The sequence below is a fragment of the Bolinopsis microptera genome, chromosome 7 (assembly GCF_026151205.1).
Source record: "Bolinopsis microptera isolate Bmic1 chromosome 7, MBARI_Bmic_1.0, whole genome shotgun sequence".
In the NCBI taxonomy this organism is placed as follows: domain Eukaryota; kingdom Metazoa; phylum Ctenophora; class Tentaculata; order Lobata; family Bolinopsidae; genus Bolinopsis; species Bolinopsis microptera.
The window spans coordinates 345,546-373,127 of record NC_087078.1 but is presented as its reverse complement, the minus strand read 5'-3'; the positions used below and the strand labels follow the sequence as shown (position 1 = coordinate 373,127).

Genomic DNA, 27,582 nt, shown 5'->3' with positions numbered 1-27,582 from the left:
AGTAACAAACACTTACGAACAGTGTTTATACCTTTCGTTGTGATAAATAATTTGGTATTCCGTGATAGCTCTATCTAAACCACAATTTGACATTTTCCACAGCTTTCCTCGCTATAACGTCAAACCAGTTTGTTTATAGCACCACCCGCACAAATTCCAATGAACTTTCAAAGTAGCAACCTTCATACTTACCCAACAGCAACCAATCACAGTTGTTTATTAAAATAATTGTTTTATTAATATTAAATAATTGTTTTATTAGTTCGAATCACGTGACACTTAATTTATCCCCCGTAGCCGTCCACAGTTCTTCATAGAAAGTTCTCATACGGCATGATTTGCAAATGCACCTTTATTGCTACCATTCTGACAGAAATTTCTCTTGACCTAGTCCCTAAGATTTCAAAACGCTCCACTTTTTGAACAAATATCAACCGACCTTATTTCCCATTTAGTATTGAAGCAGCTCTCAGAAATTCACTTTTGTTATACCCATTTACTGAAAGTGGTATTTCCCCCAACTTCGACATTTTAAATGTTTATTTTTATAACTGTATTTTTAGACAGTGCCCATTGCGTACCAAGCGTACTTTTTCGACACCCTGAATTGTCTCTATAAACTTGAATTAAACCTCAAAACTCCGAATTAATTTCAATAACTAACTATTTTGTTATATACCAGCCGTCCAGGATTGCTGTCAGGGTAATAATGCACTGATATGTTTCTATTATATAACATATTACATAACATTTAGTAATCAAATAGTAACCGAACCTCTCCTACGTAGAATGACAGTCATGGTCCAGTCAGTCCAGTCATCGTTGTTACACTCCCTGTAACCATAGTTACAGTGATTGTTGTTATGTAACGTAGCCAATACGTTGCTCCTTCATAAAGCATTATGTCGCTCCTCACAATGTTGGCAGGCCTAGCCTGTACAGCACTTCTTAGTTCCAGTCAGAGTACTCTAAATGACACTACTTACTTCTATAAGAAAGGTTTGTTTTTCAAAAATAAATTCAATTTGTTTTAGGATAATCATAGTCAATTAAAGCGTTTCGATTTTACTTGAATTTTATTGAAAGTGTAGTTATCCCCCCCCCCCCTTATCCATACACAATACTGTGTTACATACATACATACATACATACATACATGAAGAGGTCTCCTCCTAGTCGTTGGAGTGGCCTGCATCACACACATCTCTTCTACGGTGTAACATGTTCCTCCATTCCACTCGCTTTAGAGCCAACTGTTTTACTGCATCTCTGCTGATGTTATCGACACCTGTAAATTCAGCCGCATCCTCGAGTACACAGGCCATCCAGCCTTTGCGGGGTCGTCCTCTCAGTCTATTTCCATAGTTTGGTTTCCAATCCAGTAAGAAATTGGGGAACCGCGTCTCTGGCATTCTGACAACATGTCCGTACCACCTTAGTCTAGCCGCACCGATGAAAGTTTCGATAGACTTAATTCCAGCACGCCTGAGAACTTCTTCATTGGAGACATGGAAGAACCACTTTATCTTCAAGATTCTTCTCAGGGAGGTCAGATGGAAGACCTCAAACCGTTTCATCTGCTTCTTTGTTGTGTTCCACACTTCAGCTCCATATAACAGAATAGTAATAACAGCAGCCTTGTAGATACAGATCTTGGTGGGCGTTCTTATAGTTCGACTGTTCCATATCTTCCAAAGCTGATGGAACGCACCATTAGCACGCTGGATCCTGATGTCAAGATCTCGGTCAATGGTACCATCCCCACTGATGTTGGCACCAAGATAAACAAAGTTGCTGACCTGTTCAACAGGTTCTCCCTCCACTGTTAGCTTTATACTGTCTCTTTCGGTGTAAGGTCGCTGGGACGCACACTTGCTGATCGCCATGCATTGTGTCTTTTTAGCGTTGATCTTCAACCCAGCATAAGAGGTGTAATAAGCTATAAGATCAGTGGACTCTTGCAGCCCTTCTTCAGTATTGTCCATCACTGCCAGATCATCAGCGTAGTCACTATCCATGATAACTTTTTCATCTGCACCCTTTAGTTCCTTTTGCAGTACAGCACCATGACTGATTGCCTTCTGAACCTCGGCCAAAAAGATTCCAAAGTTCAGACAGAAATTAAATACAGGAGGGCCCTGGATATCACCCTGTCCAGTGCCCGAATTAACAGAGAACCAATCAGACATTTCACCATTAACCCTGACAGCACTCATGGTTCCGTTGAAGAATGCCTGAAAGATTCTAACATATTTCTCAGGAAGTCCATAGTGTCTCATGCTTGACCAAATAAACTCTCTTCTGATGGAATCAAACGCTGCCTTAAAATCAATGAAATTAACATAAAGTGGAATGTTAAACTCAATGCAGTTGTGAATAATGGTGCGGATGGAATAAATCTGATCAATACATGAGCGGTTCCGTCTGAACCCACACTGATTTTCCCTAAGAAGACACTCCATTCCAACATCCAGCCTCTTAAGAAGAACCATTTGAAGAACCTTAGAAGACGTTGCCCTAAGAGTTATACCCCTATTATTGCAGCAGTATGAGGTGTCTCCCTTCTTTCCGATAACCACTATAACACCTTTAAGCCAATCCTCAGGGATCACCTCTTCCTCCCATACCTTTTTAAACAGTAGCTCTAGTTGGCCAACAAGAGCACTTCCACCATACTTAAGTTGTTCATTAATTATCTCATCAACCCCTGCACTTTTGCAGTTCTTCAGTTTCTTTAGAGCATAACTAATCTCATCTCTAGAAGGAGGTCCATCAGAACAAGAAAGGTAGTCAAAACTCGGTTGTGAGGGCACACCATCGAGGTCATCAAGATTGGCATCCGATAGTGGAGGATTTAAGAGCTCAGTAAAGTGCTCCTTCCACCTTTCCTTCTGACTGTCCGGGTCTGTAATAAAATGACCATCCTTATCCCTAACTGACATACCCACTTTCTTCTTCTTTTTCCCAGAAATCTTCTTAATCTTATCCCAAACTTCCCTTTGCTGGCCTTTCTTAGAAGCCTCCTCTAGATCAGTCGCTATTTTAGTAGCACAGTTGTTGTCGTCAATTTTACAACTTTTTTTAACTAATTTATTAAGTTTAGAGTAGGCTGATCTATTGACGTTTGAAGTGGGATCCCTCCGTTTGAACATTCCCCGTTGCTCTATCAAGTTCTTAGAGGTTTGCGAAAGGTGTTGTTCTTTAACCTTCCGGGGACGCTTTCCAAGCACTTCCATCGAGACATCAGTGACTGTCTGCTTGAAATTATCCCACATGTCCTCAAGGTTGACCTCATTAGCCAGACAATCAAAACGGTTCTGAAGAGCCACGTTGTACTCTTGAACCTTAGACGAGTTTCGCAAATGTTCGATAGCAGGCACATCGTGCCTTTTAGCAGTGATCTTAGCTAACGACTGCAGTTTGATTTGCAGCCGTCCACGAACAAGATAGTGGTCTGAACCAATGTCCGCCCCACGACATACCTTAACATCGAGTAGCGAGTGTTGGAATCGTCCACTAATACAAATATGATCTATTTGATTCACAGTTAACCCGTTGGGAGACCGCCATGTACCCTTGTGGATGTCTCTATGCTGGAACAGAGTTCCACCAATAACAAGTTGATTGGCTGCACAGAAATCCATGAGCCTGGTCCCATTGTCGCTTGATGAACTATGGAGAGATTCTCCACCAATAACTCCCTCGAATCCATATCTGTTTGAAGTAACTTTTCCATTGAAGTCACCCAGTAGCAGTTTCAGATCATGTCGGGGCAGTTCACCAAACGTGTCTGATAAAACGTTGTAAAAACGATCTTTCTCTCCGTCATCAGCACCGTCAGTCGGAGCGTAGGTTACAACAACAGATATGTTGAGGTGTTTGCCGTGTAACCTAGCTGTTAAGACCCGCTCTGATGTAGGTACATAAGAGATCAGTGAGTTCCTGACCTTTTTGGAAAGACATAGGCCAACCCCTTGCCTTTTGATACCATCTCCCCTACCAGAATGAATAAGTAGACTACCATTGTCCAAAAGTGTACTTCCAGATCCTGGCATATGAGTTTCAGTAATACCCAAAATATCAAGACTGTAGTGATCAATGTTCTGACTGAGTTGATAAAGCTGTGAAGATTAGCTGACTAAAGATAAAACATTCCAGGTTCCAAAGTACATTGAGTGTTTGCTGTAGTTGATAGGATTGGACTTGCTGAAATCAGTGTCAACATGAGCGATCTGTTGACTAATTACTCTGTTGTTATGACGAGCAACCACTCTTCTCATCAGGCCACTGGGGTCCCTGAGGCTTTGCCCAGTTGCCGTCATCCTGGTCTCACCCGACCTCGCAGAGGTAGAAGCACAACGTCCTTGATTTGTGTGTAATGTTTCAGTAGCAAACTTTTAGAGAGGAGAAGTTGCCAGCATCTCGCACCCGGTTTTTTATCGACCTTTGCCTGTCTAGATCCATAGTCTTTTGTTGCACGTCATCTGTTTATACTGGAGTCACCCAGGACAGATTACAATGCTTAATAGTAGCACCTCGAAAAGGATGTGATTCTTCATCACGCACTATGGTCATTGGAATAGGAGAGGTTATTGGCTTCACCGCCTTCACGATCACTATTCCCTGAGATTATAAATAATCTCTTGCCACCAAAACAATACTGTGTACTTAGTGTAATTAGTGTAATTCATGTACCACTCTAATGTAACTGTGCAGGTAAGCTGATGCTGGGGTTTGTAGATAATTACCCCAGCAAGATAAGCCCACATCAGATGCAGAACATCTTGACTTTCCAGCGAACAATCCAACAGTTTGCAAAGCCCCTATTGGACGGTGAGTATTATTTTTAGCTAAACAAAATGATAAAACAAGCTTTTCTGCGACAGTTCGGAACAATCTTAACGGTTTTATTTGAAACTTATCCTATCCATTTTCTAGAAAGTAAAACAAATGAACATATTGACAAGAATATCTCCATATCCAGTGGCGTAACGAAGGGCCCCGCTGTGCGGGGGTGTGGGGGGGGGCGCCAACAGGCAACGTTACGCCACTGGGGGGCCCAACAGGCAACGTTACGCCACTGTTCATATCTCCGGGGTTTAATAACTCGTGTTTATTAACCCATGATTCATCAGGTGAGCTGGATGTAGGCTATGTGATGTTTCTGACGGATAAGGAGCACTGTTTGATTGACATGTTATATGTCTTACAGCAACACCCCAACATCATAGCATTCGTCGGACCCAGAACGTCTTACTACGTCATGTCTATGTCATCCCTGTTATCTGCCTTCAGGTAACCATAGTTACCATTATAGTTACCATAGTTACCAACACTAATCCCTGTCATCAGCCTTCAGGTGAGAAGCTTTAATAGTAAGTCAACACTAATGCCCAAATACTTCTACTCGTTAAGTATAATAGTTTAGAAGGATGAACTTACAGTTAGTAGTTTATGTTACAGTTGACTACATCACAAGAATAACATGCTCCATCTCAGAATCCCCACGTTTGTATACGGGTCCTCTATTCTGAGTGACTACATGTTGGAGGTAACCATAGTTACCATAGTTACCATAGTTACCATAGTTACCATAGTTACCATTATCTCAGAATTCCCACGTTTGTATTCTATTCTGAGTGACTACATGTTGGAGGTAACCATAGTTACCATAGTTACCATAGTTACCATAGTTACCATAGTTACCATAGTTACCATTATCTCAGAATTCCCACGTTTGTATACGGGTCCTCTATTCTGAGTGACTACATGTTGGAGTCTTTGGCTTGGAAGTACGTTCTACCGATGACTGCAACTGCTACCGGACAAGCCACCACGACCCTGCCCAGGTACACAGTACACATGTTTACATGTTTACAGTACACAGTGTACAACTGAAATTAGGAAAGGGTATTCATATGGATAATGGAGTCCAAGCTAGTTTTCGAAATTAATTATTTTCATGGTAACTGTTGAATATTTGCCTTATAAGAAAATGACTTTTATATTAGTATAATATGTGTTGCAGAGTGCTGAAGAATATTGGCGCTGATATAGTATCAGTGGTGATAGTAACCATTGTAACCATAGTAACCATAGTAACGACTAATAAGTGTTGCAGAGTGCTGAAGAATATTGGCTCTGATATAGTATCAGTGGTGATAGTAACCATAGTAACCATAGTAACCATAGTTACGACTAATATCTGTTGCAGAGTGCTGAAGAATATTGGCTCTGATATCGTATCAGTGGTATATGATGATACGGACTACGCTCGCCCCCAACTCCCAATTCTGTTAAAGTCTCTGAAGAACCACGGGATAGATATTAAACGTAGCACTTTGCTTACCGACAAGATAACTGATCAGTCTACTTTATCAGGTTAGTTGCTTGCGGAGTAAGCCAGTAGATAATGATGATGATGATCTTGTATCATTATTATCATTTAAAGTATTATCAGCCTAACCCAGCTCTGAACTTGATAACCCGGAGATAATTATAACAAGGCAGGGTCAAAAGGAAATCGCTGCATGTGCGGAATCGCGATTTTTCCCATTATTTGCGACAAATTTTATGTATAGTTTTATGTATAGTCTGTTAAAAATCGCGGTATCGCGATTTTTGGGCAAAATAATCGCGATTTTCTTTTGTCCCTGTAACAAGGTAGTGTCTCTTATAGTTACCATAGTAACGACTAACTAAGTGTCTCTCTATCAGGTGTATTAGAGGACTTGAAGGAAGCTAAGCTTTACAACAGAACACTAGTGATAGTGACTCTAGCGTCCTACAGGAGGATAGAGGGCACTATAAACTGGTTGCTATCTGAGTTAGTAGAAGAGCCAGCAAACACACTGCTAATTACCAGTAGTTCAGGTAAACTAGGTAACATAGTAACCATAGTAACAGTGTAGTAACCATATTAACAGTGTAGTAACCATAGTAACAGTGTAGTAACCATAGTAACAGTGTAGTTACAAACACACTGCTTATAACCAGTAGTTCAGGTAAACTAGGTAACATAGTAACAGTGTAGTAACCATAGTAACAGTGTAGTAACCATAGTAACAATGTAGTAACCATAGTAACAGTGTAGTTACAAACACACTGCTAATTACCAGTAGTTCAGGTAAACTAGGTAACATAGTAACCATAGTAACAGTGTAGTAACCATAGTAACAGTGTAGTAACCATAGTAACAGTGTAGTAACCATAGTAACAGTGTAGTAACCATAGTAACAGTGTAGTTACAAACACACTGCTAATTACCAGTAGTTCAGGTAAACTAGGTAACATAGTAACCATAGTAACAGTGTAGTAACCATAGTAACAGTGTAGTAACCATAGTAACAGTGTAGTTACAAACACACTGCTAATAACCAGTAGTTCAGGTAAACTAGGTAACATAGTAACCATAGTAGCAGTGTAGTAACCATAGTAACAGTGTAGTAACCATAGTAACAGTGTAGTTACAAACACACTGCTAATTACCAGTAGTTCAGGCTGCGTGCTGAGTATCAATGAGACGTGGAGTGAGAGGGGTGTTAACGTTATCAAGACCTGTCAGACGTATAATATTGAGGTTGAGCTGCAGGAGTACTTCCAGAACACTGCTACTTTGTGGGAGGGGGAGGAGGTGGTTAACCCTCTCCTGCTGGAGAAGGTGGAGGGGCAGGGTGACTGTCACAACAACACTTGCTTCAGAGACTTGTTGTTGCTATACGCGGCTGCAGGCAGACCTTATTCCTCTTACAATCACAGGTAACCGTAGTAACCGTAGTAACCATAGTAACCGTAGTAACCATAGTAACCATAGTAACAGTGTTGTTATACGCGGATGCAGGCAGACCTTATTCCTCTTACAATCACAGGATAATGTACGCTTTGAGAGCGCTACTTCTGGCGCTGGAGAGTTCAGATCCAGACCTACTGAGGGAACACGCAGCACGTGCTGATGGTTTGGCACCGTTCCAAAGTAACCTTAGTGACTCACTTGTGAGACTATTTAAACAGAAGTCAAGTCTGTTCCAGTCCGGGCTACAGTTTGGTCAGAACCAGACCAGATCAGTTCCTTATCTAAATGTGGGTCTGATCTTCAACAGGTAATCATAGTTACCATAGTTACCATAGTTACCATAGTTACCATAGTTACAATAGTTACCATAGTTACCATAGTTACCATAGTTACCATAGTTACCATAGTTACCATAGTTATCATAGTTACCATAGAACCAGACCAGATCAGTTCCTTATCTTAATGTGGGTCTGATCTTCAACAGAAACGAAGCAGTGGAGTGGAGAGAAGATAGTTCTAACGTTAAAAGTTCAGAATACCTTCAACTGTAAGTATATCAATCAGTTACCATGGCAACTGTAAGTTATTCTATAAGGTTTTTGGTTTTCAATTCACAACGTTGGTCTCAAGAACTAAGCTGGGAACGAGTTCCCCTCCAAATCCAACTGTGTTATCTCTTATAATAGTTGTTATGGTAACTATGTTATCTTATCAGGGTGTTGTCATGGTAACTGTTGTACCTGCAGGTTCCTATCTAAACATTTGGATAAAAGGATATCGTGTAGTTTATCCTGTGCTCCGGGACACTATATGTTTAAAGATCCTCTGCAACTAGCGAAGAACTGTTGGGATTGCGTCAAATGTCATGGTAGGTGCAGGGTTCAAGGTGCAGGGTTCAAGGTAACCATAGTAACCATAGTAACCATAGGTAATAGTTACTCTGACCCTGCTAACCAGGTACCCATAGTAACCATAGTAACCATAGTAACCACAGGTAATAGTTACTCTGACACTGGTAACGCTTCAAAGTGTGAGCAGTGTGGGGAAGGTAGCTGGTCGAACAGTGACAAGACTAGTTGCTCAAGTGACACTACAAGTCTACATCTGATAAACCACCGCTACGGAAGTATTGTGCTCGCTGTCGTGCTCATCTCCCTCATCATTGTCATCGTAACTTTCGGTACTTTCACTTTCGGTACTTTCGCTTTCACTAGTTCGGTACTTTCGCTTTCACTTTCGCTGTTGGGTGGTATACCTATTGTGTAACTATTCTATGCTTTACATTAACAGCGGGTATTTTCAGCGCTTTACTTGTGTTTGTGGAACAGTATAGTAGTAGTTGCCTCGGGAAGAGATCTCGCTACGTTCATGTTTCCTGGCATGTTGTGTGGACTAGTGGACGCTGCTCTCTTAGCTTCAAAACCAGGTAACTATTTATATCCTAACGGCTGGGTGGCCTAGTGGTTAGAGCTTCCGCCTTCTGTACAGAAGGTTCAGGGTTCGAATCCCAGTGTCACTCAGTCTAGGGAGTAGCTAAGGATTCATCAGATCTATTCGATCTCCTCGGTCGACTCAGCCGAATGATAGGAAACTTGATTGAGGGTTAAATGAGGAGGGGTGCCTGTGCCAAAAAGATCAAGAATCTTAGGATACTCCTTCAGAACATCTACAATGTAGTGTACTGTAAAATAAGGGCGGTCGAAATATTCGATGACCCTGTAGAGGAATCTACGAACTTTACAAATTAAATAAATTATTATTAATATCTCGTACAATTCCAGTATTAATTTATTAAGTTACAGTGTTCGTCTCAGAAGTCTGTATTCGCTCGTTTGTCTACAAAACAATAACACAAAAACAAACTAAACTAAGTAACCCCTCTAGGAGCTGAAATCTTCGTCTCTGTTCAGGTGCTCTCCCATAGTTACCATAGTTACCATAGTTACCATAGTTACCATAGTTACCATAGTTACCATAATTACCATAGTTACCATAGTTACCATAGTTACCATAGTTACCATAGTTACCATAGTTACCATAGTTACCATAGTTACCATAGTTACTATAGTTACCATAGTTACCATAGTTACCATAGTAACGATGTCTCACTCCATAGTTACCATAGTTACCATAGTTACCATAGTTACCATAGTTACCATAGTTACCATAGTTACCATAGTTACCATAGTAACGATGTCTCACTCCATAGTTACCATAGTTACCATAGTTACCATAGTTACCATAGTTACCATAGTTACCATAGTTACCATAGTTACCATAGTTACCATAGTTACCATAGTAACGACTAAACTAAATAACCCCTCCAGGAGCTGAAGTCTGCGTCTCTGTTCAGGTGCTCTCCCACCTCTTCATTGTACTGATAGTCCCTCCTCTCTTCGTACGAACACTCCGAATACTTGTAGTCTTCAACTTCTCCGTCTCTAACAAGACACTTGTTCAGTGAGTTATTCACTTTCTGTAGCGAAAATAGTGATGAGGATAATTGGTTTTTATTATTAGTAAGATAGTTAGATAAATAATTAAAACCCCAATAATTCATGCCCTGAATCAACAAGTTGTGATTCTGTGTCGTGCAGGCAGTAACATAGTTACCATAGTAACAGTGTAGTTACCATAGTAACAGTGTAGTTACCATAGTAACAGTGTAGTTACCATAGTAACGTGCAGGTATGTGACCAAGAACTATGTGTACGTACACATGGTTGCAGTAATGTTACCTGTCTTATTCTCTCTTGTCTACGGCTTGTTGGAACCCAACTACAGGTATACCTTCAGATTATTTAACAATAAATATATATAATATACATTCTTGATTTCTATAAGAAAAGCGGTCACTTGGTACACGTTGCATATCTCTTTAGTGTACGCCGGCCCAATGGCGCACAGCGGGGTCAGTCTGCGGCCGGCCCAGTGGCGCACAGCGGGGTCAGTCTGCGGCCGGCTTGCACTGGACCAGGATAAGAATTGCCAAATTTTCTTATTATTCCCTGATATTTTGATTTTGTAAGGCTTACAGGGATCAAAAGGTATTGCCATTGATTTTAACTAACAATAATTAGCTTTTTTATTCGTTATCACCTGTTTGTTATATAACCTGTTAAAGCGTTATAACACACATAACCCCGGCATGCGCAGGGATTATATTTCAATTTTTCCCGCGACGCGCGGGAAAAATTTATAATAATTTCGAGTGCGGAGCACGAGGGATTATTATGAAAATAACCCCGACGTGCTTTAGCACGAGGGGTTATTTTAATATAACTTAAGCGTGCCGGTGTTATGTGTTATAAACCCCTCCGGGTTAGTGCTAGGACCAACAAATTTGACATTTTACTCTTAATTCTAGCTATATGAGATCATTATGGAAAATATGAAATGGAATTGGGGACTTCCAAATAAATACAACTAAGGTACTATGACTTTTGAAATTGGCGTTATATCTAAACATTATTCCTCAGTCAGAACGTTGAATGAATATGAATATCGATAAGGGGCGTCGAGTTAAGCCTGGCAAGCGATAAAAGCTAATAATAATATCGTGTCATGAAGTTCATCAAAGTAGACGACTATAATACATGGCTTATATCAAACTCGACAAAATTAACCGAACCGGACAAAATCAAATGTAACCGTCGAGACAAGTTTTGGAACTGGTCCAATTAATGTAAGAGTTTAAGTAATGTAGTGTGCTGGAGTTTTGCCAGCGCCTGCAATTAGACCGATACGTAGATCGAGTGTATTTATAGTTCTTACGTTAAGCCATAGGTCACGTGACATTTTTTACCAATGCGCGTCGTAGTAGTTAGTCACGTGATACACGTCATCAAAACACGTGACAGTACGCGGTTTAAATTCTCATGGAATATCAAAACAAAACAAATCTTGTTGAGCCAAATTAGCGGGGCGGGATTATAAAAGCTGTGCCGGGGTTATTTATTCAGCGGGAAAAAACTAACAGCGGGAGCCGGGATTATCAGAATCTATTTAGCGGGAGCCGGGATTATCAGAATCTTATTCTATCCCGGAGGGGTTTATAATTTACCTGTTGCCAGGTTCACAAAGCGTGTAACAGAGGAGGGTTACTATGACAACATCTACAAAGTAACGTCATCCTGTGCTCCTGCACACTTCACCCTAGTGTACTTTCTTATAGGCTACGTGCTCACCATACTTCTTATTGCTACTGTTATGGGCTTCAAAACTAGAAAACTGCCCGAAAATTACAAGGTAAGAAGATTCATTTGATTTAATAATGTGGAAATGTGAACCAGTTGATTTGATGCCATTTAATCTAACTAATTCTTATTCAGTAAAACAAATTTATCTGGACATAATCTGATAACGATGTCTCACTCCATAGTTACCATAGTAACGATGTCTCACTCCATGGTTACCATACTTACCATAGTTACCATAGTTACCATAGTTACCATAGTTACCATAGTTACCATAGTTACCATAGCTACCATACTTACCATAGTTACCATAGTTACCATAGTTACCATAGTTACCATAGTAACGATGTCTCAATCCAGGAGTCTCTACACATATTCATGTGTTCTCTGATAACACTAGCATTAGTGTTGTGCTACGTTCCTGCTATGATACTTATACCCGGGGAGAAACAGGTGAGTAACTTAGCAACCAGCTAGTTAGTAAATTAGTAACCAGCTAGTTAGTAACTTAGTAACCAGATAGTTAGTAATCTAGTTACCAGCTAGTTAGTAACTTAGTAACCAGCTACTTAGTAATCTAGTTACCAGCTAGTTGCCTAGTAACCAGCTTTACGTCTAGTTACCGTCTAGTAACCACCATACTTATAGCTCTGTAGCAGTTTGATGTAGAACAGTTTGGGTAACAGTTAAAGAGTTAATGATTCATCATTACTAGGTAGCAGTAGTAGTATTGTGTCTTGAGAAGTCCTTAACAGCACTCTAACCTTCAGGTGTTCTCGCTTTCTGTTATAGTGGCAATACTTTCTCTCATGGTAAACACTACGATATTCCTCCCTAAAATCATTATGTGTATAAAGAACCCCGAGCTGCGGAAACGTAAAGCTAAATCCCTCAGGAGTGAACAAAGCAGGGTTTCCAACACTAACTTCGAATCTAGGGACTATAAAAGTGCTCCTTTATAAATTTACTACGATTAATAGGTGAATTTAAATAGAAAATTGAAGAACAGTGAACTACTTCCAGTTTAATCGAGTAGGAAATAACTGCTATTTGAAAATCTGAGATCATGCTTAAAATGTAATCCTATTTTGGAGGGGGATTTGTTTATCAGTTCCCGGATCAGCACTTATCATATAATCGAATAGGCTTAAAATGTAATCCTATTTTGGAGGGGGATTTGCTTATCACTTCCCGGATCAGCACTTATCATATAATCGAATAGGCTTAAAATGTAATCCTATTTTGGAGGGGGATTTGCTTATCACTTCCCGGATCAGCACTTATCATATAATCGAATAGGCTTAAAATGTAATCCTATTTTGGAGGGGGATTTGCTTATCACTTCCCGGATCAGCACTTATCATATAATCGAATAGGCTTAAAATGTAATCCTATTTTGGAGGGGGATTTGCTTATCACTTCCCGGATCAGCACTTATCATATAATCGAATAGGCTTAAAATGTAATCCTATTTTGGAGGGGGATTTGCTTATCACTTCCCGGATCAGCACTTATCATATAATCAGGGGGATTTGTTTATCAGTTCCCGGATCAGCACTTATTATATAATCGAATCAATTTTCTCTAGTGTTGAGATAAAATAATAAGGTTTTAGATGTCGAAAAGGGTTGGACACTGGACAATCAAAGGAAATTTGTTTCTCAGACTAGTATAGTCTGTTCCAATTTTAATGTAAATGTTGTGTAACCATGGTAACGCTGAAATCTTACTCTTAATATGCTATGGGTTCAATTTATGTGCATGCGATTTTAGTTCAATGTTTTGTTCAATTTCGATAACTATTATTTTATGTTTATTTTTGTTGTATAATTTCTTGTGATGGTTCAAAATTTGAAAAGAACCCATTTGGGGAGCGAATAATTCAGAAACGCCACATCAAGAAATAAAACTAAGTTGTCGTATCATCATGAATCCACTTGTAAGAGAATAAGAGAATAAGAAGAATAATCAGCATATAGTGTAACGATAAGAACAGGTAGTGTAACCATGGTTACACCCCTGGATAAGAAGCTGAATTATAAAGAGTGTGACAGAAACGCATTCACTGTCAAACGATGTTAGCAGATCATTGCCTGAAGCGAAATCATCAAACCTCTGACAAAACTATATCTTTTCAAAACATATCTTAAGCAAAATCACTTAGTTACCAGCTAGTTACCAAGCAACCTGCTAGTAACTTATTAACCAGCTAGTAACCTAGTAACCTGCTCTCAGATCACTAAAAGAGTCTATCCTCTGTTCATAGCTTCCCCTCCAGGCTTCATGCCCGCTGATTTCAACTGTTGAGTTTCTTGGACAATTGCCAGGCACGGACACAGCAAGTAAGACAGTACGTCCTCGTTATCTGTCCCCTAGGGTTACACGGTTGTCATGGTAATGTGAATCTTTATTGACAAAAGTTAAATATCTAATGAATATAAAGAAGTCGAGAAGTAATTGATCTGAACGAACCTCTATTTCGAAAGTTTTGCGGATCTTGTTTCTGATGAAAGGTCCGAAGTAGCACATAGGTCCCGGTAAGATGCAGAACAAACAGTACAACATCCAGTCCTCTCCTAGAAGCTCCGCGTTCGCTCCGAATGTTATGCAGGGACAGCACATTGTCAACCCAACTAAGGTAAAGAAGAGGTTATACTTATTAGTTAGTGGTCACCGTGCCTACTAGCTGTTTACTAAGCAACTAGTCAACCCAACTAAAGGAGAGGTTATCAGTTAGTGGTCACCGTGGGGGTCCGGACTCTACTATACGGCGTAAGACTCTACGGCGGGTTAGGGTTAGGATTAGAGTCTTACGCCGTAGAGTCTTACGCCGTAGAGTCCCGGACCCAAGTAGCGAAAATAAACTGCCTAAAATCTTGAAATCTTGGAAGCTTTCCAATTTGCGTATTTTCTTCACATTTCGTCTCAACTATCGTATTCTTGGCGCACATTTTTCGCATGTATGTATCAGAATTAAAGTGCGTTGCGGCTAGTACTAATAGTGATGTAGTAAACAACAGAGAGGTATCATCCAATGTACTGCGACCAGTACTTTGTTTGATCTGCGTGCTGTGAGCCGGTAACAAGTATCACACGCCACAAATAAGCATTATTACACCACCACTGTAGTAGTGTAACACTGTTATTCCACCACTACACTAGCACATGTTAAACTCTCTTAACACTCATCTTCACAAGCTATCCAGCCTGTTGTGTCTGAGCACCAAGTAGGCCATGTTGGTCCATCAACGTCAAAATCATCGCTATGGTTTGTCCATATATTATTATTTACTGCATGTTTAATAAATGCGTTAGCTTGCTATTTATTTAATTGCTATTGCAATTGCTATCCATTTACTTAAGAGTAGGATAAACTTGCTCGGATTTTAAAAATTTTTGTACCACTGTTTTCTAGAGACTGTGAGAATTTTCACAATACCAAATTTGTCATACCTTTTTGGAAAGATCAGTGAGTTTCGCCTAGGTGCCATATTTGATGGTGCGCGGCTTTTGGAGCAAAAGTAGCTGTAAAAGTCGCGTAATTTGACCAAATTCGTCCAAATTTGACCATTTTTGTCGTATTATTCGGATTTATCTTCAGTTCCTTAAATGAGATCATTCTGGAAATTTGCGACGACCTTCCAATAGGGCTTTCACAACTGTCCCAAAAATTTGGTGGATATCGGAGTTGATATAGTGATCAAAATGGGGCAAAATACGCTGCTTTTAGCTGTAACATAATGTCTAATGGTTGGATATGCTTTAAATTTTTCGGACACTTTTCTTGTAAGTCTATGAGTAAGCTTACCAATTTTTGTTGCAATTGGAGATCGGGAAGGATACTCAATATCTATTTGTTTGAAGAAAATTGTGCTGGCCGAAATTAGCGCTAAAAAACCATCCTACAGTCGGCACGCGCGGCTCACTGTCGATGGCGCACTACCTATTAAGAGGCAATATTTACTGCATATTTAAATACGCTAGCTTGCTATTGACAATACAACTTACGCAGTTTCATGTCCATATCGAAGCAGCCAAAAAGGCTGTGAGACCAGGTTGGTTTGGGAATTTCCTCTTCAGGCTCCGGAGCTGGCTCCGGTACTGGGGTCGAACTTGGCAACGTTGTGAACTCTGAGAGTGAGCTATAATTTTACAATAAGTAAAGTAAAGATTAACCTCTATTGACTAATGAGTCTGATTGAGGCTATGTTTTGAGCATTACATACAACTGGTTACTAGGCAACTGGTAACTAGGCAACTGGTTACTAGGCAACTGGTTACTAGGCAACTGGTTACTAGACACCTGGTTACTAGGCAACTGGTTACTAGACAACTAGTTACAAGGCAACTGGTTACTAGGCAACTGGTTACTAAGTACCTGGTTACTAGGCAACTGTACCTGGTCCGGGAGTCCCAGCTGCAGTTGAATCCATGGGTTGTAGTGAGATAGGGGCTCCATCTACAGCTCCATTAACATTCCCATCCAGGACGTGGTTCTGCTCTACTGTCTCTACTGCCGGTACTCCAGTCCCGGGAGGGACTGGGACTGCTGCTACTGGAGCTGGAGCTGGAGCTGGAGCTGATACTGGAGCTACTTGTACCGGGACTGTGGAGACTAGTGTGTTAGTTGCATTTTATAGTCGTAACCAAGCAACCACTGTCTCGAGTGGTAAAACATTAATCGCGGCATGTGCGAAATGAGAAATCGCGATTTTCTCAGTTCTCCGCAACAAATCACTCATTTATTTAAAATCTAAGGGCCAAATTTTACGTTTTTCTATTACGTCGGCACTTTTTTGGCCATTCGAAGATCATAGCTAGGGTGGGTACGGAGAAACATTTTCGGCTCATAATAATCAGGGTAGCATGCAACGTAGAGAAAAGACGTTTTTGACTTTACAAATTTTACCTCCAAGTCATTCTCGATACGTACCTCTCCCCATGGCATAGGGGAGGCTCGCCTTCAGAGATTGCATGGCATTACGGAACAACCACTCCCTCAAGTGGCAACGGATCAACCAATCTGATGCCTGGACACAACTGCTATCATAAGTATCATGTCCGTTACCATGACAAATGCTATCATAAGTGTCATGTCCGTTGTCCGTTGTCCTTATTTCAGTTTTACCCTTTATATCTAGTGCTATGAAATAATTCCTCAGCTACAACAGAAGCAGCATGTGCAGACACAACTCATTTGTAATATGAATCATTGTTTAGCTAGATATGTAGTAGTAGTAATACTAATAGTAAGTAGTGGAATATTATTACTGTTTAGCTAGATAGTAGTAATAGTAATAGTAAGTAGTATTGTTTGGCTATTTATGTAGTAGTAGTAGTATTACTAGTAATAGTAACTGTAACCATGGTAACTAAAAGTAAGTAGTGGAATATTATCGTACCTGGCGATGTAGGCGGTGCTGGGGTTCCTGGCTTTGACATTGCTAACTCTCTTCTCTTATATTTAAAGTTGCACTTCTTCTCTTCCCTTCTCTTATTTACATCTGGTCGAGGTATAAACTATGAACTGTGAAGGAATTAAGATATCAGGGTGGCACAATGGTTACTAGGCAACTGGTTACTAGGCAACACAATGACGCAGATATTAGTTAATTGTCTGTTTATATTGGTGATAAGCTGGTGATACGTCTTCGAATGCCATCTGCTCATCTGGTAAGCAAAGGACGTTTTTAGTTTTTACCGTTGACCAATAACGTTTCATCTTGATGAAGGAATGAATGAAGGAATAAATCTCACGATTAGACTGGAAGAATACAAGGTTGTGATCGGCAGAAGTTATTTAGCGACAGTCCAAAGTAAAGGTCCCAAGTAAAGGTTTCGTTATATTAGTATTATCGGCCGCACAAACCAAAGTCCATATTTATAATCTTACTAGTTAATTTCAAAACAAAGGCAAAAGTAAAACTGTGCTAGATCTGATACCTAGTAACCAGTTGCCTAGTAACCAGTTGCCTAGTAACTAGTTGCCTAGTAACTAGATATTCTGAGGACAAACAGACGCAATTCTCTCGCAGTATTAGTACTATGCCCATTTATTAGCTCTTAAATGCTTGCTAGATTTTACAGCACCAATGAGGTAGGCTTGCTAGATTTTACAGCACCAATGAGGTAGGCTTGCTAGATTTTACAGCACCAATGAGGTAGGCTTGCTAGATTTTACAGCACCAATGAGGTAGGCTTGCTAGATTTTACAGCACCAATGAGTATAGTGCTCAAAAAGAGGAACACAAAATAAAAAAGATAATTGTTAACTCTGGAACTGTTTGATTTTCAAAGTTTCAGGTAATAACGAAACAAAAAGATAAACAGTTTGAACGCAACGAAAAGTAAAACGTTACGCGATACACGAGCTTGACATAAAGAAATGAGGCGAGGCCGAGTGTACAAATGAGGCGAGGCCGAGTGTACAAATGAGGCGAGGCCGAGTGTACAAATGAGGCGAGGCCGAGCATTACACTCTGTAAGAGCACCACGTAAGAGCAGTAGAGTTAGAGTGTCAGCAGTGCGAGAACGCTGTATGTCAGCGAGAACAAGTACAATTCAGCTTGTTATAGCAGTCAAGCAAAAACTGCCTGCAAAAGTTTGTATAAAATTAGCTTGTCGAATTCTCAAGCAGCTCTTAGTCTTAAATCTCTCGCTCGTTCCATTTTGGAAATATAAAATTATGTGCTATTTTTGAACTTTATTAATTCAGGACACCTTTGTCTAAAGATTGTTGGAATACGAAATAACTTTAAATTCAGGGTCGCTTGCGAATGGAGTTATTGTTGAATAATTAGAGTTATAGTTGTCCAATATAAGAGACGAGAGAGACGCCATTTTAGGACGTGAGGAGATATCAACAAGTAAGACTATGTCACTTTTCATCGTTATTAAATCATCTGATGCAGAAACAAATTTGCTAGCTCATCAACCGCACCACTATTCGTATAAAAACAAAACATTTGATCATATGAAAAACCTATGAATCATTAAATTACTACAAAAATAAACTTATTAAATTAAACAACTCGGAGTCAGTGTTGAATTAGTGTCTCACACTTAGCCCCTCAGTGCCTGAAGTCCTTGTTTGAACTGGGGATTATCAGCCATCCAACAGTTACAACTGATTTAAACGACACCAAGTCATTGTTTGCGCTCATCCCATGAACATATTTGTCTGCTCTTTCTCTGCAGGGTTTTTGCAGCTAATCAGTGACATCACCGTAACAGGAAGTGCTCTCATGAGTGACGTCACTGTAACAGGAAGTGTTATCATGAGTGACGTCACCGTAACAGGAAACCCTCTCATCCCAGGCAGATGTACTCGTCGCAACACCCCCTCCTTTCCTTCATCCACCTGTTACTGGGACACGGCTTATTCTCCTGAAATGAGCGCTTAGGGGAATGTTAGGTAAAAGGAACACCAGAATTGAGGTTGGGGGCTGTTATTGAGGACAATCAATCAATTCTAATGAACTCGGAATTCGAGAGAGGAATCATAAAATTACTTAAATCACTTTTGATCACACTTTTCTGATAGATTCTGTTATAATTCTTACAGTTGGTACTTATTGTTTAATCGTGCAAAGTCGCGAGTAATTGGAATAACTTTAAAATCATGCAATTGATCGTCTCAGCAGATATTATAAAATCAACCTCTGCAATCCGCATGAGCATTCGGGGTACTACAGTAACCATAGTAACCATCATTTGATACTCATAGCACTCCCAGACTTATAACTAAAAACCTAAATCTTCACAGGTTTAAAATGTTAAACAGATAAAGCCGGAAAAAGTTTATGATATAAATCCGTCGAACGTTCACTAACGTATTAAAAGTGAAATACCCTGAAAATGTTCTTACCGGCTTGCAGAGAGGCGAGCAAGCGAACTCTCCGTATCCCAAACACTCGCACACGAAGAAACAACCAAAGTAGATCTTCTGTGGACCTAATGAAAGTGGATAATTGTAAAAATGTATTTATTATTTATTCATAACGCCGTTAAACTTTATACTTACACGACCTTAGCAGTGCAAACAAATTACTTAATAATTCTAAACAATTATTACCCTTTTCTTACTGAAACATTTTAATAAACCAAATCAACAATGAACACTAACCTGCTCTAGTGGTGTAACTATGGTAACACTAACCTGCGTAATAGAACTGTCCGTTGATGATGCAGTAAGGTCTGTTGACTTGTTGGTTGTAGTTAGGTGAGCTGGTTACCCCGGGAACCACCCCGTTCTCTGAAGTAGAGGGTCCGGTGACCCAGGAGGTAGAGGTCGTATCTTCCATCTTGTTGGTTTTTATCTTCTTATCCCCTACTGGGGTGGTGGTGGTGTAGCCGCCGTTGGTTCCCTCGTTTCCTCTCGTCGCCTCCGTTGAGGAGCGTGTAGCTGCAGGAGGACTCCGGCTCGTACTGAAGGTCCCGGTAATGGATCTGGTGGTGGGTTTAGAGAGAGAGGCCCACTGGAGGGTGACAAACACTAGAAACTGAAGGAAACTTGACAAAAACATGTTTGAGCGGATAATAAGAAATGTGCGAAGTGAGAGACTGACGCTAACGTTTATGAAGGAGTAACGTATTGGCTGGTATGCTTTATGGGTATGAAGACTACGTTACAGAATTTATCTTAATCAGATCAGGGCTCTCAAGATGGCCACATTGATTTGAAATTGAATAGCAGTTGGAGAACAATGACTCATACCGGGCAGGTAGGAATCAGTTCGTCGCCGGAGTACTTAAGCTCTAATGATTTGCAACAGGAGCCCTCTGTGAACCCCCCTCTTAAAGGAGCTGGGTGACAAGTACGGCTCTTTACCCGCAGTCTGGCGTTTCCAGCGGTTCCCTGCTATTTGTTATTACAATCCCCAGTGCACTCAGCACTCACTGCGACAGGGCGACTATCTGGAGCGTGTAGTGAGTGAGTGCTAGCTACATGTGCACTGGGGATGTGACTGATCGGAGGCGGGCTGGGTTGATGTTTTGATATAGTATAGACTAAAAGTCGCGGGATACAGCCGCTAATGATCGAGATAGAGCCGGACATTTCTCTTAAATTAGTGATCAAATAAATACCATCATAACATTATAACATCAGGAGTAAATATACACTTCACGCAACATAAATTTAGTTATCTGAACCCTAAGAACCACTGAACCCATATAGTCCGTATATATCGTCCGACCCATCCTCCATTCTACACCGTCTATTGATGAGGCCGGACCCAGCCTCCTCATACTCACTTCTCAACACACTCATTCTAGAGAAGGTAGAGAGGGAGGCGAGCACGGACCCTCCAACCCAGGATTTGTACCTCCCACTACTTGCTCTGCTCCCTGCCCCCTGAGTCATTGTTACCATGGCGCCGGCCGCCTCCAGACTCCGTAACAAGTGCGCTCTGAAGCCGGGACAGTCTGTAGTTCCGCCCGCTAGCACCACATGGCGGCACAACATGGCGCTCATATCCTGGTCAAGCCGGGATATAGCGGATGAGAAGGAGGATTGCACTGAGTCAGGACCCTCCATCAGGGTGTTACCATGGTAACCAGGACCCTCCAGCAGGGTGCCGGGGAGGGACCGTTGGGAGGGGGACAGGGTGATCTCTGACAGGTCAGGCAGGGTGTAGTGTCCGGAGCAGGGCGGATCTAAACAACTCATCGTCTCCTGAGATAATGGAGTGATAACTGGGCTTGAATTTTAAATCACTCTTCCTAAAACTTCCTGATTTAGACGCCCTGTTCGACCGAAAATAAAGTATGTACGAGACAAAGAAATTTATTTCCGTTTCACAGGCTCGACCGTATAACTAAGGAAACCCTCGTGATTAAACTGAGGTTACATTTTCATAACTAAACTAACTTTAATGTGATTAGCAATATCCCAGTGGGTGTGGAGATCGTTTCTAAATCCATACTGTTTCAGAGAGACTAAAAGTCGTTTAGTCAGATCCTCTCCACTTCTTGACATCGGCTCGAGAGCGTACGGAATCAGCTTACCTGAAAATATGATACTTCGTTAGACATGGAGGTCTCTATTTTTGGTTTGACAATGAGAAAGAGATAGCCTGATACTCCAGCTAACTAGCTAGGGTATTAGTAACAGTAGAAGTAATACTATTAGTAATAGACACTCACCCTCCAGCACAGGAACCACGGCAGCATGTCCAGCTCCAATATCCACCACAACACCCGACGTGCACCCCTCCGCATGCAATGCCAGGACAGACTGGGTTGCTAGGGAGAACTGAGGAACTCTCAGGGTCTCGAAGAAGATCTCAGTCTTCCTCTCCCTGTGCCTAACCGGTTCCTGAGTAGACTCAGTAAGGAGGACTGGGTGTAGCTCAGGATCTACACTTAACTCCACCTCTAGTGTATGTTGCCACACCTGATAGGAGGGTACTTTATGCTATAGTCTACACTGAAGGAGGGTACTTTATGTTATAGTCTACAGTGAGGGAGCTGGTACTTTATGTTATAGTCTACAGTGAGGGAGCGTACTTTATGTTATAGTCTGCACTGATAGGAGGGTACTTTATGTTATACTCTACAGTGAGGGAGGGTACTTTATGTTATAGTCTACACTGAAGGAGGGTACTTTATGTTATAGTCTACAGTGAGTGAGGGTACTTTATGTTATAGTCTACAGTGAGGGAGGGTACATTATGTTATAGTCTACAGTGAGGGGAAGGTACTTTATGTTATAGTCTACAGTGAGGGAGGGTACTTTATGTTATAGTCTACAGTGAGGGAGGGTACTTTATGTTATAGTCTACAGTGAGGGAGCGTACTTTATGTTATAGTCTGCACTGATAGGAGGGTACTTTATGTTATACTCTACAGTGAGGGAGGGTACTTTATGTTATAGTCTACACTGAAGGAGGGTACTTTATGTTATAGTCTACAGTGAGTGAGGGTACTTTATGTTATAGTCTACAGTGAGGGAGGGTACTTTAGGTTATAGTCTACAGTGAGGGGAAGGTACTTTATGTTATAGTCTACAGTGAGGGAGGGTACTTTATGTTATAGTCTACACTGAAGGAGGGTACTTTATGTTATAGTCTACAGTATGGGAGGGTACTTTGTGTTATAGTCTACAGTGAGGGAGCTGGTACTTTATGTTATAGTCTACACTGAAGGAGGGTACTTTATGTTATAGTCTACAGTGAGGGAGGGTACTTTGTGTTATAGTCTACAGTGAGGGAGGGTACTTTGTGTTATAGTCTACAGTGAGGGAGGGTACTTTGTGTTATAGTCTACAGTGAGGGAGGGTACTTTACGTTATAGTCTACAGTGAGGGAGGGTACTTTATGTTATAGTCTACAGTGAGGGAGGGTACTTTATGTTATTATATTATGTATAAATACATATGCGGACCATGCACTATGTAGTCCGATTTACCTGCTCAATGTCGTCCCAGTTGTGTATTCTGCCTCTTCTGACTGGTTGTACTATCTTTACCTTGCTCCTTCTCTTCAACGCTTCGCTCCCCACATACCTTACCGAGTCTCCTGTGTAATCATGTCCTACTACAGTAGGCGTGATAAGGCGGGGAACACTCTCACCGCTGAAACCGGCTTTTGTAGAGTGTGTTCCTGTGTCTAACACTACAACATCACGCATCTGACACACTACTGTTATACATCACGGTTACTATGGTAACACAGCATCATGACATCACGGTAATCGTCACATTTACCTGAATTTTATCTAGTTAAGGCAGCGTCATCCGAGAGAGGGTTATTGGCATTTTGTCATCAAAACGTCATAGATGTAACTCAAATATCAATTGAAGTAATGAAAATCCGAAAAATTAGACCGCTATTAGGTAGCAAGGTGGCATTACTAAGTTACTAGAGCATCAAATGAAATGTGACCCCAGATTATGAGCAGAAAATAGTTAATTGTTCAATTAAGAGCCACTCTAAAGTTTATTTTGACAATTTTTTAACAATCATCGAATATAAATCTTAGTATGTAACCTTGACAACACTACCATATAAGGAAATTAAGAACCACGTGATACCCATATAAGGCAGTATAATATTGGTTCTCATGATTGTCTTGGCTACCACGTAAATAACAGTCAGAATTCAGAACAACACACAAAGAAATACTTACAGGGAAGTATCATATTAACGTGGCTATAAATGAAAACGCAATCAGAAATATGGAAATTTAATTTTCTATCAAAAACGTTTCGGACACAGTAAGCAGCCCAGATTATGAGCAACTAACTAACCAAGATGGCTAACTGCTCAAATAAGTGCTGTCTGTAAGAGTCGGTAGGTTAAATTGAGTATTCGCTAAAACGTCGGATCAGAAACACGATGAGAAATAAACAACTCCTTCATCAAACTAACGTGCTTCAATACTCAGTAGGGTTTAAATACGAACTCCTTTGCTCTGGATATAGGGAGAGAACTCTTTTGCTCTGGATATAGGGGGAGCCCTCATGGACTCTCTATTTAACGCTTGGTTGGACAAAATGACTTAGCTTTACATGTTAAACTAAAACATGCACTGTTTACACTTTAATACTAACAAGTAACATTAAATTGAAAAAACGTGTTGAGCTTTAGAATAGCTCGACTACACTCTGCTACTAGAGTAAATAGCTTGATCAACAATTAACAACGACACGAGACAGTAGCTTAACGTTGCATCGACACAGCTCTACAGAATAGCTGGTCCGTCAAATAAACAAGTAAAGCTAATTAAATGGAATTTGATTAAGGTATGACGAATAGAGCAATTAAAGGATTAAAACCTTAGAAGTACCTAACGTGAAATTAGAGATATCCTGCTACAATGCACTACAAGTTCAGCTAAACTAAGTGACAAATATTATTCAGCATAACAGTAGGCTAGGGGCGGCTCATGAGGCTCGTGTGGGTGACTAACACACCCGTACCCGAGTGTCAGTGTGTGGGTGTTGAACAGTAGGATAGTCGGATAGTTGTATAACTAGTTCTGAGGAATCATATGAGAATAAATTTACTATTACTTAGTGACATTGTGTTCATGTGTTGCTATGTGAGAACTTAGTACTGTGACTGCAAGCAACAACGAAAGAACAGACAACAGTTGGTATTTTAGCAATGCAGTGGGCGTGTTTTTATCAAATTCCAGTTCGCTTCCAATAATACGATAATCTGGTTATCTGATGGGTATTAAGTTTGCAGCCCTCAGTTACACTGGTAATTATATTACCAGTGTATATAGTAGTAGTATATATTACCAGTAGTATATATTATCAGAGTATCACTACTAACAGAGCAACAGAGTAACAGTAGAACCCTGTAAAACATGTGCAACTGTGCACTTTTCTGGGCACGCTTGAACACGTGCGTTCCTTAGCAACTAGTTAGAAATTGTATTAACGTACAGCATGAATAAGTGTAGACTTGGAGAGGTGCCAAGTTGAGAATATTGTCTGCAGAACAACAAGTAAATAACAAACCGCCACTACAACAGTATAACAGTGGTAACAAGTCCAGAGCTGTAAAGTTTACACTCTATACGTCTCTACTACCACTAAGAGAAAACATACATGCAAACAAGCAAACAAGCAACCTAACACACGTGATGTGAGTTCCCCAAACACTCTAAAGAGTTAAACCTCATTAGACACGTTTAAACTGGGAAATCTAATTTCAGGGTAACTTCAGGGAGTCACCATGACAACTGCATGACAACCCTATCAGTGCGGAGGTGTTGAAAGTGTAGGTAATTAAGGATACAGGTTGTCATGGTGATATCGCAGCTGAAAAATGTGTCAACATAATAAGTATATCTACAACAATGCTGACAATTGTACATATTTGTATGTACAGCATCTGTTTTACTGGATATCACTTATTAACTTATAAAACAATATGCTGTCTAGAAGTGCGGGAAATAGAACACAAGGAAAGTTCTAACAACGCTAAAATTAAAACTGCGAATCTACCAAGCAGTGGTAGGTCACCAAGTGTATTCCAGACTCCAGGTGAGCTTACATCATCATCAAATGATCCTAATTACACACTAAAACAATGAAACAGTATCTATAGACTTATATAGAGGTGACACTGTAGTAACTAGTACCCTACTACAGCTGTGGCATAACCTACCTAACCTACACAACTAATACCACTACTACTGCAAACACCCTGCTAACAGTGGGCGTAACCAGGGTTACCATCGCATGCTAACAGTAGCGTAACCAGGGTTACCATTGCATGCTAACAGTGGCGTAACCAGGGTTACCATCGCATGCTAACAGTGGCGTAACCAGGGTTACTATTGCATGCTAACAGTGGCGTAACCAGGGTTACTATTGCATGCTAACAGTGGCGTAACCAGGGTTACCATTGCATGCTAACAGTGGCGTAACCAGGGTTACCATCGCATGCTAACAGTAGCGTAACCAGGGTTACTATTGCATGCTAACAGTGGCGTAACCAGGGTTACCATTGCATGCTAACAGTGGCGTAACCAGGGTTACCATTGCATGCTAACGGTGGCGTAACCAGGGTTACCATTGCCTGTTAACCTAAAGTGAGACACTCGCTAACAAGTTTATATGAAGGGATAACACTACTTCACTACACTGTTGTCACGTGATGCCCATATAAGGAGTTATAGTGTCACGTGATGAGCTTATACTCTGTTACAGTGCAACATGGACCAACTACACCGCAACATGGAGCTGTGAAACAAGCTCTGTGATGGAGAAACTACAGTAACCATGGAAACAAGCTCTGTGATGGAGAAACTACAGTAACCATGGAAACAAGCTCTGTGATGGAGCAACTACAGTAACCATGGAAACAAGCTCTGTGATGGAGAAACTACAGTAACCATGGAAACAAGCTCTGTGATGGAGAAACTACAGTAACCATGGAAACAAGCTCTGTGATGGAGCAACTACAGTAACCATGGAAACAAGCTCTGTTTGACTAATAATCAGGAAATACCGTACAATCAAGGAGCAGTACTGAAAACACACGTTAATGTGACGAGAAGAGCGAGTAAGACAAGAAACAAAGTACTGATCAGTAAAGAAGAAGCTAATCCTGTCGTGGTGTGTCCTATATCCTAGCAACCCTGCCTAGCAACCCTGCCTAGCAACCCTGCCTAGCAACCCTCCTAGCAACCCTCCTAGCAACCCTGCACCTAGCAACCCTCCTAGCACCCCTGTACCCTGCCTAGCAACCCTCCTAGCAACCCTCCTAGCACCCCTGCACCCTGCCTAGCAACCCTCCTAGCACCCCTGCACCCTGCCTAGCAACCCTCCTAGCACCCCTGCACCATGCCTAGCAACCCTTCTAGCACCCCTGCGGCCTGCGGCCTGCACCCTGCCTAATCTGCAGTAGAACCCAGGGTATGAGAGAGAGGATCACTGCACCCAATAGCTCAATAGTTAAGTAGTTACTAGCAGCTGCGACCAGGAACCTATTAAAGTATTAAAGGCCTAGTAGAGTTGCAAGCAGACGTAGCTTCCGCGACAGTTCCACCTACAACAATAAACAATATACACTGCTAACAAAGTGTTAACAATTTTCAATACAGAACTAAACACTACAAACCAACCAAACCACC

At 40.9% G+C, this 27,582-nt stretch overlaps 3 protein-coding genes across 4 annotated transcripts; 1 reads left to right on the top strand and 2 right to left on the bottom strand.

Moving 5' to 3' along the window:
• Positions 1–792: 792 nt before the first annotated feature.
• On the top strand, positions 793–13,120 carry LOC134818217 (G-protein coupled receptor family C group 6 member A-like). The gene is made up of 17 exons (XM_063827664.1): positions 793–999; positions 4,717–4,833; positions 5,136–5,295; positions 5,727–5,849; positions 6,215–6,381; positions 6,718–6,873; positions 7,500–7,758; positions 7,869–8,099; positions 8,277–8,339; positions 8,539–8,660; positions 8,787–8,972; positions 9,096–9,218; positions 10,120–10,252; positions 10,481–10,576; positions 11,866–12,040; positions 12,349–12,441; positions 12,759–13,120. Exons 1-17 carry the CDS (start codon positions 903–905, stop codon positions 12,948–12,950), a joined length of 2,493 nt encoding a protein of 830 aa, XP_063683734.1. The 5' UTR covers positions 793–902; the 3' UTR covers positions 12,951–13,120.
• A 788-nt stretch (positions 13,121–13,908) lies between these two features.
• On the bottom strand, positions 13,909–17,517 carry LOC134818246 (uncharacterized). Its single transcript, XM_063827732.1, has 5 exons — positions 17,391–17,517; positions 16,388–16,594; positions 15,997–16,119; positions 14,461–14,621; positions 13,909–14,360 (listed from the first exon to the last, which is right to left on the bottom strand). Exons 1-5 carry the CDS (start codon positions 17,428–17,430, stop codon positions 14,238–14,240), a joined length of 654 nt encoding a protein of 217 aa, XP_063683802.1. The 5' UTR covers positions 17,431–17,517; the 3' UTR covers positions 13,909–14,237.
• Positions 17,518–18,873: 1,356 nt separating this feature from the next.
• On the bottom strand, positions 18,874–23,697 carry LOC134818317 (uncharacterized). Of its 2 annotated transcripts, XR_010160626.1 has the most exons (7): positions 23,398–23,697; positions 22,135–22,384; positions 21,860–21,996; positions 21,244–21,664; positions 20,147–20,415; positions 19,839–19,941; positions 18,874–19,524 (listed from the first exon to the last, which is right to left on the bottom strand). XR_010160626.1 is itself a non-coding variant. In XM_063827830.1 (4 exons), exons 1-4 carry the CDS (start codon positions 23,617–23,619, stop codon positions 21,143–21,145), a joined length of 1,131 nt encoding a protein of 376 aa, XP_063683900.1. In that variant the 5' UTR covers positions 23,620–23,697; the 3' UTR covers positions 21,054–21,142. The 2 variants fall into 2 exon arrangements, 1 of the variants encoding a protein (XP_063683900.1); XM_063827830.1 differs by lacking the exons at positions 18,874–19,524; positions 19,839–19,941; positions 20,147–20,415 and having other exon boundaries at positions 21,054–21,664.
• Positions 23,698–27,582: the final 3,885 nt, after the last annotated feature.

Bases quoted from the DNA above. Each gene is read 5' to 3' on its own strand.
- LOC134818217 (XM_063827664.1), top strand. From the start codon at position 903: ATGTCGCTCCTCACAATGTTGGCAGGCCTAGCCTGTACAGCACTTCTT. The intron at 1,000-4,716 runs GTTTGTTTTTCA...GTAACTGTGCAG, and splicing joins TACTTACTTCTATAAGAAAG to GTAAGCTGATGCTGGGGTTT. The intron at 10,577-11,865 runs GTATACCTTCAG...ACCTGTTGCCAG, and splicing joins TTGTTGGAACCCAACTACAG to GTTCACAAAGCGTGTAACAG.
- LOC134818246 (XM_063827732.1), bottom strand. From the start codon at position 17,430: ATGTCAAAGCCAGGAACCCCAGCACCGCCTACATCGCCAG. The intron at 16,595-17,390 runs GTACGATAATAT...TAGTCTCCACAG, and splicing joins AGCACCGCCTACATCGCCAG to TCCCGGTACAAGTAGCTCCA. The intron at 14,361-14,460 runs GTTCGTTCAGAT...GTGTAACCCTAG, and splicing joins GCAAAACTTTCGAAATAGAG to GGGACAGATAACGAGGACGT.
- LOC134818317 (XM_063827830.1), bottom strand. From the start codon at position 23,619: ATGCGTGATGTTGTAGTGTTAGACACAGGAACACACTCTACAAAAGCC. The intron at 21,997-22,134 runs GTGAGTGTCTAT...TCATATTTTCAG, and splicing joins CGTGGTTCCTGTGCTGGAGG to GTAAGCTGATTCCGTACGCT. The intron at 21,665-21,859 runs GTTAGTTTAGTT...CCATTATCTCAG, and splicing joins ATATTGCTAATCACATTAAA to GAGACGATGAGTTGTTTAGA.